Here is a 14,777-nt window from a genome sequence, read left to right as displayed (position 1 = left end):
CACATGTCCTGGTTGCAGGCTAGATTCCCGGTGGGGGTGTGCAGGAGGCAGCCAATCAATGATTCTCATTATTGATGTTTCTATCTCTCTCTCCCTCTCTCTTTCTCTCAGAAATCAATACAAATATATATATATATTTTTTAAAGACAAAGGACTCTCTCTTTTGATGTTGAGAGGAGGATTGTGTCTGTTCGGAAGCTGTTAGTGGGATTCAATTAGTCATTTGTCCAAACCACATCCAGAGAAGCATGTCTTGTAGACTGGTTTTTTGTGCTTTTATCTTAAAATGGAAACTTCAAGTAGATGATATCATAGACATTATATAATGTAAGCCCTTCATTTGCCTGGGGATGGGGGAGGTGGACGGGGAGTGGGGGAAACTGAGGCAGGGAGAAGTCAATGACCTCACAGGTTTACCCAACAAGGTTTTGGCACAGTTAGGCCTAGGCATCCCGTTCTCAGGCATCTGGCTCAGTTCTCTTTCCTTTTCATTCAGTACCTCTGCAGGAATGTCATGTTCATTTGTCCACAGGAAACCATCCCCACTGGAGGGTTAGATGACAAGAAAAGCAGACTTAGGCTAGTTGCTAAGTCAATGAACTGGTTATCACATTAGAATAGGTCTGCCTCCATTAGAACATGCTTTGGGGTCACTGGGCAGATGGGTAATTTGCCCTCCCCGGGGTAGATTGATTGGGGCAAGATAAGGTCTTGCTGTCATAACACAAATTCTTTTGTGGGTAGGGAGATAGTGTCAAATATTGAGACAAATAACCTCTCAGAAGGGAAAACAGCTAGGGTAATGAGATATAAATGGAGCATAAGAAAATCTATGAGCACTGTGCTCAGATTAGAGAGGGAGGGAGGAAAGACGATCAATCTGGAGTTTCCATTTCCAGCAGGAAGTGTGGTCTGTACAGGCATTAGACTTGGGCCCCTTGTTACCGATGCTGTCTCTGGTCTGGCGTGGCAGGTAAAATGTGGATCACATGTTCCCTGCATTTGTTTCTGTGAACTCAGGTCAGCATGCTGGCCCTGAGAAAGGCCACCTCTCTGAGTGTGACTTCTTTGGCATTCACATTGTGCCCCGTTTACAATTCTCTCTCTCTTTCCTAGTTGCTGATGTGCGGCCTCGGTGATGTGGACGTGAATGACTGGAGACAGCATACTATCTACAAGAACGGCTACTGCCCAAACCACCCTGTCATTCAGTGGTTCTGGAAGGTAAGACCAGGGCCTCCTGAGTCCACACTCTGTTCCTCTACCTGGGTCAGGCCTGAGGGCTCTGCTGCCCTCCCCACGGTCTTGCTTTCGTTTAGCTGCTGCAGGTTGGGGCTGTGTCAGTATGTGGGCTCCTGGCGGAGAGAAGAGGCAAACCTGAGCTAGAAGCAGCCCTTGTGTAACTCCAGGGACAGCTGTCCTTGATCCTTATCACAGCACACTACCCTTCCTTAACCCCCAGATTCAAGTGGCTTCTGTTTGAGGAACCCATTGAGTAGATGATTCTTAAAAGGAGGTAATTGGATTCAAGAGTTGGAGGAGTCCTCCAATGTGTGAATAAGAATGGGAGGCCTGTGGGCGAAAACCTGCTTTGGAGCCCTGCTTTTCCAAGATACTATTTTCGGTTAAAAAAACATTTTCCCAATTTTTTTGTTTTGTTATTTCCAACACATTTTGACATTTTATATCTTTCAGGCTACAAATGAAATTTTATTTAGTATCTTAGGGCTAATGTTTGCATTCTGTTTAGCTTAGGAGAGAAGTGAAGTGGGAATGAGTGGATCCAAGGGAGAGACAGTCAAGTGACTTTAAAAAACCAATTACAGAAAAAAAAAGATTTTTGCTTTACAGAGATAAGAAATTACATCATTTGTTTTAATATCTAAATGGCTATTTTTAATAATATTTCAAGTGCCAGCAGAAATAGAGATAAAAAGAAAAAAGTGGATTCTTCAAACCCTAGTCCAAGTCTCATTCGGTTTTGATTTTGGATTTTTTGTTGTTGTTGTTCTTTTACAGCAGTTCAAGTAATATTACCAACTCAATTCTTGTAATAACCCAACTATGTAAGATACACAGATTATTTCAGAGGCCTATCCTTGCTCTGTTTTTCTTTTTTAAGTGTCATCTTTCAAGAATCTGTCTACAGTCTGAAGTCCCACCTCATAACCTGGGTTCCCCCGGTGTTGATACTTCTCGAGTCCTGTATATTATCATTGGCTTTCAGGGGAACTGGCAGGCCTCCCACAACAGAAACCTGAGATCAGTGCCATCAGAGACTTTGCTTTTTATATCACTTACTAGGGGCCCGGTGCACAAAATTCGTGCACCAGGGGGAGGGGGAGGTGGCGGTGCCTCAGCCTGGTCTGCACCCTCTCCAATCTGGGATCCCTGGGGGATGTCCAACTGCCGGTTGAGGCCCAATCCAGCTGGCAGCCTGACATCCCTCTCACAATCTGGGACCGCTGACTCCTAACCATTCGCCTGCCTGCCTGATCACCCCTAACTGCCACTGCCAGCCTGATCGCCACCTAACCGCTCCCTTGCTGGCCTGATCGCCCCCAATTGCCCTTTCCTGCCGGCCTGATCGCCCCCACTACCCTCCCCTGTCGGCCTGATCGCCCCTAACCACCTCTGCCTTGGCCCCCACCACCGTGGCTTTGTCCAGAAGGAAGTCGGCCGGTCATCTAGTCTAATTAGTATATTACCCTTTTATTAGCATAGATTTTGACTCATTGCAGAAGAAGAAAGAGACACTGTGATCTCTTGCTCTCTAAGGTAGAGAGGTCGGCATTATGATGGCCTTTAAAAATAAAAGGACTGTTTTCAGAGTCAGCCACCTAGGTCTTACGTTGTTGTAGAAGTAAGGTGTGCCGAGTGTCACCTTCTGCCTCTGTTTCCAGGCTGTGCTGCTTATGGACGCTGAGAAGCGTATCCGGTTGCTGCAGTTTGTCACGGGGACGTCCCGAGTACCTATGAATGGATTTGCTGAACTTTATGGTAAGTAGGAGACTATCTGTCTTTTTTGTTTATTTTGGTCTATCTTTAAAAATTAGATTCTGCAGAATCATCCACGTGGCTATAAACCTCCAGAGAGCAGGACTCCGCAGGGCTTACTATAGATTAAGAAAGTCACATTTTTCTGCTCTGCATATTAAAGATCATGTTTCCTTTTACCCCAAAACAGTTTTAAATTTAAATTCCCAAGGCTCGGCTGAACGGCAGTAGCAGCCTGCACTGCCATGTGTTATGGTGTCTGTTCAGCTCAGTTCCATCTGAAGGTGACACAGAGCATGTGCTGTGAGGTTGTGCAAACCTCTTGCTAGAGAGTGTCTCAGCTCACCCTCTCTTTCTTAGTCACATACTTCCCTAGAGCACTATTAGCATTCACTTTTCTCTTTTTGTCTAGGTTCCAATGGTCCTCAGCTGTTTACAATAGAGCAATGGGGGAGTCCTGACAAACTGCCCAGAGCTCACACATGGTGAGTGACAAAAATGTACCCGTGTCACCAAGCCATATTTTAATTTTTTTATTCTCACCCAAGGAGTAAGGATATTTTTTTTTACATTGATATTTAGAGAGACTGAAGGGAGCGGGGGCGGGGGGAGGAAGTCAAACCTGCAACCCAGGTACATGCCTTGACTGGCTTCCTAATGATGGTCTTCTCCCCAGAACAACTGCTCCTGGGCAAGGGGAGTGCTAATTGCAGCCACACTGGCTGGCAGGGCGGGACTTTGTTCTCTGGGCGTGGCCGTCTCCCAGCCTCGCCTGGACCTGACTCTCACACAGGAAACCAGCTTTGCTGGCTGCCTCACAGCAACAGTTCCTCATACAGTTCGATTTAGCCATATGTATGTTTAATATCTTCCATGTTTCCTATAAAACACACAATTAAGCTTCAAAATGCAAACCTGATTTACCAGGAGAGCAAGGGCTGGTAGGTCTGGTTCTTTCTGGCACTTTCCATCACACTCTCAGATGTAATTATTGGGTGCCTGATATTTAAAGGGCTTCATTTCATTGCCCTGTCAAGGGTCACACATTACACTTGACTAAGAATCCCAGGCCTACCTGCTCTTTGTTGTCGGCTCTAAAAACAATCCCCTTCAGCCCACCATCTTACCCACGAAGACACTGAAGCCCACAGAGGACAGGGAAGTCCACAGTTAGTTAGACCACCCCGGCCCCCTGACCTCAGTGGTAATGATAACTACACTTATTAAGCACTTAGTGTGTTCCCGGCATTGTCCTCAGCGCTTCGTGTGTATTCACCAATATCGTCACTGCAATTCTAAGAAGTGGGTCATATTAGAGGGAAACAGTGGTCACAGACCTTCAAGAATGCATCTCCAGATCCCTAAGGAATGCAGGCCCTGGGTGGAAATACCAACTTAAAATGAATACTAAAGCTGCCTTCTGTGATCAGCTCTTTTAAGTGGGGTCTGCAGGTGTGGAGTTCTGGTAAAACAATACTCGAGGTCATCATCAGAATGAAAACCCAAAATTAAAAACTTCTTTTAGACTTACTGTTTTAGGATTCCTGGGTTTCTGAGGACTTGACTCTGAGAAGCAGTGGTATTCTCTGCTATGTCTCAAAATGTTTAGGGACTGTTAAAAAATCCGAGAGTTTAGTGTGTCTTATTAAACACTCGGGTTGGTAAAGGACACTGTGGACGTGTGTGTTTTACTGCTGCTGATAATCATTAGCTTTTCAAATTTGGAATCATACCAATGCCAGGAGGGAGCAGTCTTATACACTGAGACGGCACAAACAGTGGTTAGAACTGGGCTTTGGAGCCAACATAGGACTGAATCCCAGCTCTAATGCTTACTGTGTGACCTTGAGTAAGTTACCTAACCTCTCTGGTAATTGCTAGGATTCACTGAAGTCATAAATGAAAAGTACTTAGCAATGCTGACTGCACAGGCTAAACCATCATTACCTATGGCACGGGTGGGTGGCCATTTTCATGACAGGTACACGCCAGCAGTCCTCCCCCCAGGCATGAATCCTGTGACTGGGGCTCTCACTCCTCATGTCCCATGTGGGCACTCAGTGAATGGTGAGCGAATGATCACAATGCTCACCATCTCTGGGAACTTGCTGTGTGCCAGGACACCTACATATGCTCGGTTTTGACCCTGCCAGCACCCTGCAAGCAGTTTCTCCATTTCGCCAAAGAGCAGACAGACTCAGAGAAGGCGGTGGCCTGCCCAGGTCACACATCTGGCAAGTGGCTGAGCCAGACTTTGAACTTGGTCTCTTAGACAAGTGTGCCTTGCTACCAGCAGGGGCATGTGTATACCCCAAATGAAGCCTCGGGGTAAATCAGGGCTTTTTATAAATGCAGCGTTTCACTTCACGTGTCTATTGCTTGCCTGACGTTAATTAGTGGAGGCAGCTTAGCTTTGGTTCTGGAGCCCAGGCAGCCTGTTGCTGGTCTGGAGTCTGCCGCGCTGCCAGGGGCGAGAGCTTGGACAGTGATGTGACCTCTCTGTGCGTCAGGACCCTCATCTGCAGAACGGAAATCACCACCCTGTGATGAAAACTAAGGCCTGTGATGGAAACCAAGCGCTTGCCTCAGGGCCTGATGCCGAAGTGAGAGCATTCGGGAACGACACGGCTCCGTGCATCCAGAACTCCTAATCCATAAATCCTTCTGTGTTTCTAGGGTTTTGAAATCTTGGAGTGTATGTCAGTTACCTTGCCTTTTGTGTCTCCTGTGGAGCTGGAGTAGACAGGTTTCATGGACTATTAGAAAATTCTTTTCTCTCCTCGGCAGGTTATACAGCCTATTAGGTGTGGACAGTCTGCTCGCTGGCATTTATATTCAGATCATCAGAATTCTTTTAAGACATTTGCATGCTCTTGCTCCAACATCAAATGCCCCCTGAGCCAAATCTAGGAAATGCTGTTAAAACTAAAGGATACTGGGGATGGCTTTTCACCTACACTTTTGTTGCTGTTGCAGCTTTAACCGCCTTGACTTACCTCCATACGAAACCTTCGAAGATTTACGAGAGAAACTTCTCATGGCTGTGGAAAACGCTCAAGGATTTGAGGGAGTGGATTAAGCGCCCCTGCCTCGGGTGGTGGTTCGTCCAGCAAGTCCTGCTTGCACTTTTGCGTTTGCCTAACGGACTTTGCAGAGACGGTGGCAGGGAGCATTGCACAGCATGGCTCCTGGAGCAGAGCCTTCGCCCGTGACTTGCCCAAGTCCAGACATGGGAACCCAGTCCCAGGTCCCGTTTCTGCATTTTCCACCGTGAATTATCAACTGGTTGATGTGTACACTAATTACATTTCAGGAGGACTTAATTCTATTTATGTTGTGCCTCTGTAGGCAAAGCCCTTAATAAATATTTTGCATACTTTATAATGATAATGAATGGAATTAATCACTCTACAGGTATAGTATTACAACTCATGTTTACTTTTTGAAAATGATTTAGACCGATTTTTCGATTTCATTTCATTACAATTAAAGATGTCTCATGTACTTGGAAAAGTGAGCATATATTTTTTTTGTATTTGACTTTGATGCCAGGTTTAATGTCTGTGACATTTTTACTTTTGAAGTACTTTGACACCCCTACACTCAACTTTACTAGAACTGGAAGACTGGTTTATGTCCAAATCATTCTTACAGACAAGTACTTTGAGAGCATTTAAAGTATAACATTAGGCATAAGAATAATTTTTTCCATACTCGGAATGAAAACAAAGTGGATATTAGATTTTTTGTACAAATTTAGCATAATAGCTACATGCTGGGAGAATTGTACCATAACATGAAAAATTTTGTGGTGACTGGAAGGAATCACCCCATTATTCCCTAGAAGTACTTACTTGTGTTCTAACACATTTGAGATGGGGTTGGACGGTCATTTCTAATAGGAGAAATTACTTAACCCTTCCTGATGCTGTACATTCTTCTTTTACTATATTTCCCTCTTTGCTGTTCGGGGTAGAGACATTTATTTGAATGAAACTCGGCACTGCCTGATCTGAAACTAGAAACCAGATCTGTCTAATCTCCTGTTGTATGCATTTGCTGATAATCGCTAAGTCACCAGTTGTTCTAACTGCACCAATTCCGAAGGCACTTTATGTACTACGTGGAGGTCATACCTGGTTTGGTTTGTGTTTTGTTTTTTGTGGACATAAAATCTGATGATTATTTCTCTCCCTGCACACATCTTTCCGGTGCCATACCTGTCAACAGTGAATCTGGCTGCTGGTGTATAGAACCTGGCTGTGAAGCTGAGCCTACATATCTGTCCTCGCCGGTCATTTTGTGATTTCTGCTCAGAGATGAGTTTAATACGCACGCGGTTGAACCAGCTTTGTTCCCTGTGGCGTGTTGCATGCTGCTTCCATGGTGTGGGCTGCCTGTGTCTGTCGTGTGCCAGATGAAAAGGGAGCAGGAGGACTTGCCCCTCTGCGGCCAGGCTGTCGAGCTGGTCCGGGGGCAGGGTGGAGGATGTGTGCACAGTGTGATCCTTCGCTGCTATAATTCCTGGTGCAGAATTCTGTTGTGAGAGATCACCCGAGGCAGTGTGTGAGTTCAGCCCTGCTGGCCTTCTTACTCTGTGTTGTCCTAGAGCCTGTGGTGGTCGCCAGGGAACACTAGATATCTGATCTCTTGCCAGTCAGAAATAAGACAAAAATGGCGGCTTTAGGGCCTCTGTTATGCAAGAAGGACCTTTCGGTGGAAGAAATTCTATTTGGTGGTTTGTGAGAAGCTGTGTGTCCGGGGTTGTGAATGAGCTAAAGTCCACAGTGTCTAAAAAAGGTGGGTTTCTGCCAAGCTGAAGACTGGCCCCCTTTGCATATTGACTTTAAAATACCTAATAGTGATCAGAAAACATAGATGCTGAGTAATTAGGGGGGGGAAACCACAGTGTTGCTCAGTATTTTTATCTGTTGGTGGGAATCCCCCCCCCTCCCCCAACAAATGTCTCAGTGGCAAAACCCCTTCTTACAGCCCCTCCTTGTCCAGGGTCAGCTTTCTTTGTCAGACTTGTGCCAAAACCTGGTGAGCAGGGTGCTGGGTGGATTCTGAGAGTGATTATGTGACTGGAAGGGGCGAAATCCAGCAATTCGGTATAAAGACTAGGGGTCTTCTATCGCTTTTAAATTATATATTCAAAATCAGAGTATTTGTTAAATGCAAATTAGACAAAGTATTAAAAATATGAAAAAAAAAAATCACTCTAAGGCCGTGGTCGACAAACTGCGGCTCGCGAGCCACACGCGGCTCTTTGGCCCCTTGAGTGTGGCTCTTCCACAAAATACCACAGCCTGGGCGAGTCTATTTTGAAGTGGCGTTAGAAGAAGTTTAAGTTTAAAAATTTGGCTCTCAAAAGAAATTTCAGTCGTTGTACTGTTGATATTTGGCTCTGTTGACTAATGAGTCTGCCGACCACTGCTCTAAGGTAACCTGTATACCAGGAACAGATGAGAATTATCCACATATTGCCCCTATAAATATTTCAATAGCAGTGACTGTGAATGACAGTTCAGTTCATCTATTCCTTAATATCTGATTTCAGTAACAGCTTAATAGTGCTGGGTTTGAGATTCATTTTTGCTTGTTTGTAATCCAAATAAGGTTCCCTAGTTCTCAGCAGTACTCAGTGTTTCCCTCTTTGTTGAAAGTAGTCATATCTCTTGTTTCCTCTAAATCTTAACCACTCTCCGTCATCTTCGGGACGTAATGACAGCAGGCAGTAAAGAAAGCGTGTCAGGTGAGGAGCAGGATGGGTCATTCCGTGGGCCTCCACCCGCTCTGGTCAGCAGCCTGTGTCACCCTCCTAGGTGTCCCCAGCAGTGACCCTACTCTGGAGTCCAGGGTCTCTCTAGCCTCTGTTTCCGTAGAAATTACTTGAATCCAGGTGTGTGTGTTTTAGTTCCTAGAAGAAGGCATGGTTATCACGGGCCGGTTTGCCATGAGTTTAGGAGGTAAGTTCCCTGTATACATACTGCATGTTGAAGGTCTTTGAACATCAGTTATCACAACTGTCAGTCTGTTCTGGCTATTTCTCTTTCTGCCTCTTGTTGACCTGGAGATCAATTAGGAAAGTCCTCCCGGGGGGATTAGCTTCAGGTGCTGTGCTGCCTGGGGAACAGGAAACAACGGGGCATTTGTCCGTTTGGAAGTTGTATTCCGCTTCAGCGCTCTTCTCTCTAGTTCCCCAAACACTTCCGTTATTTACCTTCCTAGCCAGGCCTCTGCCCGATCACAGTGTGAGATGCTTCTTTGATTTTTGTTTCCAGCCCCTTGGTAGCTAACATCAGGTATTCCCTAAGGGTCAGGTGACGAATGCTATCGAGAGACCTGACACGGATTTTCCTCCCGCCTTCTGAAAAATGGTTTGCAAAACATTTGAAACACTTTCTCCATCTCACATTGTTAAAATAGACAGCATGTGCTATTGCTGTTTGATCTTGCCAGATCCAAATTGGCTCCTTTAAAAGCCAAGTTCATATGCAACAAATTACTAATTGTTCTAACAGTTGCTAATTGTTGGAACACTTGACTAGTATTTTCCTAAGTCTTGTCTCTCAGCTCTGAAATTTTAAAACGTATAAAATGAGCCTGGGTTAAACAATTCTCGATCTCCTGCCCACTGTACTAGCTGTCCTTTCTTTGCCTCTTTCCTCTTCACCCGGAGGCTGCACCCCTGTGCTGACAGGGAGGGGAGGGACGTGCAGTCCGGTGTCGTTTTCCGCCTTGCCAATAGGGGGTGCTGCTGTGCAGGGTAACTGCCTGGTCTGCTCCCTTCCTGACCCCAGGAGATCACTACCTCTCTCGCATCCAGGCTTTGGGGTACATCCTGATAAGTCAAAACTGCCAATTTCAGGTCTGAGAAGTGTTTTTAAAAATCCTTATAAACTCCACTTTGTACTTTAGATTTTAAAACTGGGAAGAAAATGTGATATACTTTGGACCACTTTTTTTTTTTAATTTATCTAAGCCTTAATGAACAGTGTATATACCCTTGCATATGTCTACACACACACACACACACACACACACACACACACACACACGAGTTTTCAGTGTGTCAGAAAATGCCGTAACATTAGGACGTGAGCTGTATAATGTTTTATAGAAAAGGAGAGCTTTCTGTGTGAACTTTTCCAAGAAAAGCTCTCATCAGACATCTATCCATCTTTAAAGGTGTAACGCGCGGCAATGCATGTTTAAAACGCATGTCTTTCTGTTGGTTAGTCTGTTTGTAAGGAGTAACAATACGACTCTAACTGCATTGGCCACAGACCTCTGTGAATTGCATTCTCAGCCTTGTATCCGTGCATTGCCAGCCTTTCTCGTGACCGTGACCCTGTGTCTGCAGACATCTGTGTTCCCATAGAAGCCAGTGTGCAGCTCCTACTGAGACTGATTTCACCTAGATTGTCATGGTTTCCTTCATGTAATAGTTCTGCATAACTTTGTTCTTTCTCTACTATGTATGTAAAATATTTATATACAAATATACATGCATATGCTGTCCAAATATATATGTATATATTTGTATAGCATTTTTACACCTTTCTTGAGCAGTCTGGTTTTGAAAGGGAGTGAGAGTTTAGTTCCTTCTGGTTTTCTCCAAGCTGTACCCTGAGAATTCTGACCCTCGGAGGCTGAGAGAACCCCCCAAGATGATGTTAATATGCTGTCATTTCTTAATTCAAGATCAATTATCAAATGAAACATGAAAAAAACACAGTGACGTTTAAGGTGAAAAGAGTTTCAAGCATTCCAAATGAATTCTCAGTGTTTCATAACTTTGTCTGATAAACCCACCACCTGAAAAAGCCAAGTACTATTTGATACAGTGATTAAATACCAAACTACTTTGACATTTTTTAAGACAACTTACGGACAATGCTCATTTTCACAATCAGAGTAGCTTTCGAATATGGTTGCATTTGATACACACAGGAAAACTTCTGTTTAAGAACAGAATCCTTTGGGCTTTTCATTTTACTCGAGCAGTCAAATGAGAAATTGTAGATTGTTTTCCTGACAGCAAAACAGTCATGTGACAAAGTGAAGTCATTGTAAAGAAGTGATGCAACTTGTCAAATATTTAATAAAGAATTATGGAAGCTGGAACATTTCTACATCCAGTATGATGGCTTATCTGTTTAAAGCTTCTTCGTGACTGTATCATCGGGCTGCAGGGGGTTAAATGCCTGTGGATTCAGAGCAAGTTCATTTCCTTAATCTCCCTAAGATTCCACACCTTTAGAAACAATTCTCGATCTCCTACCTACTGTGCTAGCTGTCCTTTCTTTAGAAACATCACTAAAGTCTGCCCAAAACTCATAGCTTCAGCTTACTGAGATGCATTTACTCTCATTTAACTCATTTAACTCTCATTTTATTAAATTTGAGAGTTGATGACTATCTAACACTCTATAATCCATGCCAGTCCATCCCTGCAAAGACATAGTTCTGGTCTTGGTCCAACCAATGCTCAATTTATGTGACTTAACGAGACTCAGCCACGAAACCCAAAGTGGGTCTCAGAAGAAAGAGGCTATCAGAACCCAGATCTCTTATCTATCCTCTGTTAAAATCTCAGATTCCTCAAAACATTTTCTTTTTTCTTTAGGACTAAGCATCCTCATGATGGCCCTAACCTAATCCCCGCAGGAACTGCCAGGAGGTAACATCCAAGCAGGACATAACTCAGTCCTTGGTTTCTTGTGATGTGTTTCCCAGCGGGTTAGCAGGCATAGTATCTCACTGGGAGGTGTCAGATTCTGAGCCCTTGCTGCCTCATCCAGCCTCACCCAAACACAAGGGACTGGCCAGAAGACAGAACTGCTCTGAACTTTTACATGTCCTAACTTGGTGAAAAACACAACGTGAAGTAAAAAGAGTAGAGGAATAAATTATACCTCAGAACACAGTTGTGAGGTCCACCCGCTCTTGGTCTTCTCTGGAGTCCAAGAGTGATGTAGGCACCTCGGAAATTTTAAAGTCCCTCATAAGTGAGTGTGGGTCTCTAGGAATTCTAGTTCCCATGGTTGGCCCTGGGACTGCATTCATAGGGGTCCTGGACCTATGGGTGCAAAAGCCACTTGCTGGCCTGTTGGTGCCCTCTCGCCTGCCAGAGAACCTTCTCAGAACCAGCCATTTCCAGAGAGCTCAGGCTGTGGGATCTCAAAGCAAGTGTCTGTAGGACTTGAGCTGGACAGGAAAACACATGATCGGGAATTGATTTCAGACCCAATACAGACTCCTTCAAACATGCATTGCAGACCCTGTCACGGTCTGGGGCTGCCCACTGGTGGCCTCAGGAGGGTGAGACTGAAGACACCCCCCCCCCCTTCCTTTGTAAGGCTAATCTCAGACTAGACTAGGGAAAAGGTACATCAGCCCCAGTCGCTCTGTCCCTCCCACACCAGCGCCTCTGCAGTGCCCTGTCCTCTCCCCCACGTTGGATCTGGCCATGTTCCCACTGGGCTGCAAGTCCCAGGTGACAGAGGGTAAACTGCTGGCAGGATGCGTGGGCAGCACCTCCCCTTGCCTGGAGGTGCAGTGCCACCTCACCTCCGCTGGGCCTTCTTGGGACAAGGCCTCCCCAGCACTCAGGGCGTCGGGGGAAGGTCAGAGACGGCCCTTGTGTCTCAGCCTTGCCGAGGCCCACTCGCCGGCAGAGCCCAGAGGGGACACAGCTCCTCCGTGTCCACTTAAAGGACTTTGTCTTGAAGTCTGAGCTGGCTGTTCTCACTTAACTCACTACAGGCCAGGTGCTCCACAAACTTGCCACTTGAAGGGTGCCTTTTAGCGCATCCAGGGGACACAGATCACTGGCAGGTCTGCAGCTTGCGTGTGTGGCTCACTGCGGACAGGGCCCAGAGCCGTGGAGAGGGGTTTGGGGCCCGGGACCCAGGTGATGGGAGGGGAGGGCACAGGTTTTCTCCCAAAGCTTTCTGCTCATCTCCCTGCACCCCAGTGCTTGGGAAAGCCGTTTTCTTCCCTGAGGGAGGGCTAACTTGCAGACACGTTATCTTGGAAGGGTGTAGGGCACTGCAGTGAGCACCCCACCCAAAGGAACAGGCTAGGCTGGCCGCTGAAGGTGACTGTTATTAAAGGAAAATTACACATTTGGGCAGTTTCTAAGAGATCCCCTGCTGCGGGAGTTCTGCCTGCAGTTCCCGGAATGAGAAAGTGGACAGTTTTCAGTCCTGCCTGGCCCTGTCCGGGCTGAATGGTGGGACACGTTGACAGTGAAGATTCCACCCTGTGTGTGCCCAGGGCTCCTCAGGCTCGAATCCCACAACTAAGTATGTTTGACAACAAAGGACCTTGGCCATGAGGGTCTGGGTGCTTGCCCTGGGTCACTCTGCATGTGCCCAGCGCTATTGTCCTCACCTGCCACCTTCCTTTGGTGACTTCCAGGGCAACCTTCCCTCCCCTGCAGTGATTGGAATGGCAATGACCATGGGTGCGTCTCGTTCCTAGGAACTGGAGGCCTGCAGGGAGGGGTGGTCAGCTTCTCACTCTGTCCCTGTGGGACCCTGGGCACTGGTGTGACTTCACCCTACCTTCTCTCTCCAGTGGCAGGTCTGAGGGAGAGGGGCTGCTCGTCACTGAGCCAGGAGAGAAAGGAGGGGCACTAGCAGCCCAGCTTGGGACAGCAGAGACAGATGGCCTCTATGCCACCACTGGCGGAGCCAGGGACGGGGGCAGGGCCAGCAGAGCCAGACCTTTCTGCCTCCAATTCTGGCAGAAAACCGTGCAAGCCCACAAGTCTCATTCCCTAAAGCATCTCATGGAGGGAGACAGCCTGGCCCCCCTCAGCCTCAGGGTGGGGCAGCATGCAGGTGGGCCCTGGGGGGCAGCGGGGAGGAGCCTGAGCACAGAGGTGCTGGCAGCCACTCAGCATCTTGAAGATCTGGGCGGAGATGACAGCAGGACAATTTAGAGTTGACATTGACCTCAAGAAACATATCATCCTAGTTGGGGGATAAGCCTTGGCAACCACCTGCTGGAAATTCTGTCTCTTCCTGGTGGGGCCAGAGCCTTCCACTCCTCTGCCTTTCCCCTCGTCTTCCTCAAAATCCAGGAGAAGCCCTTGAGCCAGAGTAAGGGCCCAAGAACGCTGGCATGAGGAAGCAATTCCTGGGTACCAGGGCTCCCCATCCTGGTACATGCTATGCTCAGCAGTGCTTGCTCATCTCCACAGCACACTATGGGATTCTGGGAACCGAGATGCACCTGTGGGTGGCAGTCCCTTGCAGAGTGGAGACCTGGGCCCAGGTTTGCTGGCTCAGCCACCATTCCCTTCAGCCACTGCACTTTCCTGCCCACCCCCACCCCCTGCACCAAAGCCTCTCTCAGTGGGAAGACCCAATACAGTCGTTCACACTAAGATATAATGCCTGATAACACTAAGCATATGACCCCTTCCGGAAGTATTTTGATTTTAGCAAACTCCAAAGGTGAAGCCTGGCTTAAGCCAAAAGGGATAAAGGTGGGTATTTAGGTACCAGCAAACCAAGGAAGGAAGGGTTTTTGCTTCAGACAACAAAATCCATTGTGCATAAGGGATGCCCGCCTGAAGAGACAGCTGTTCTCAGGGACGGCCCCAGCCCAGGGCCTCCCAGGGGGCACCCCACCTCTGCTGCGGGGCAGACTCTCCACCTTGCAAGCCAGGGCCTCCTTTTCTCCAGGCACCTCTAGCGCAGTACAAACCTGCCTTTATCTAGTAGAGTTGAAGGGCAGTAAGGACCAGGCTGAGGAGTGGGTTC

At 46.8% G+C, this 14,777-nt stretch overlaps 1 protein-coding gene across 17 annotated transcripts in view; it reads left to right on the top strand.

The window, feature by feature from the left end:
* NEDD4L (NEDD4 like E3 ubiquitin protein ligase) overlaps window positions 1–11,133 on the top strand; it is a 321,617-nt gene extending 310,484 nt beyond the window's left edge. For all 17 annotated transcript variants that reach the window (XM_080686861.1, XM_080686863.1, XM_080686865.1 and 14 more), the window contains 4 exons: window positions 1,117–1,224; window positions 2,904–3,000; window positions 3,410–3,482; window positions 5,974–11,133. In XM_080686861.1, the coding sequence (XP_080542987.1) occupies window positions 1,117–1,224; window positions 2,904–3,000; window positions 3,410–3,482; window positions 5,974–6,076 (381 nt within the window). In that variant the 3' untranslated portion in view covers window positions 6,077–11,133. The remainder of the gene's footprint in view (window positions 1–1,116; window positions 1,225–2,903; window positions 3,001–3,409; window positions 3,483–5,973) is intronic.
* The last annotated feature ends 3,644 nt before the right edge of the window (window positions 11,134–14,777 follow it).

The sequence above is a fragment of the Plecotus auritus genome, assembly GCF_963455305.1.
Source record: "Plecotus auritus genome assembly, chromosome: 8".
NCBI lineage: Eukaryota > Metazoa > Chordata > Mammalia > Chiroptera > Vespertilionidae > Plecotus > Plecotus auritus.
The sequence above is the reverse complement of the archived record's forward strand: the minus strand, read 5'-3'. Positions and strand labels throughout refer to the sequence as shown.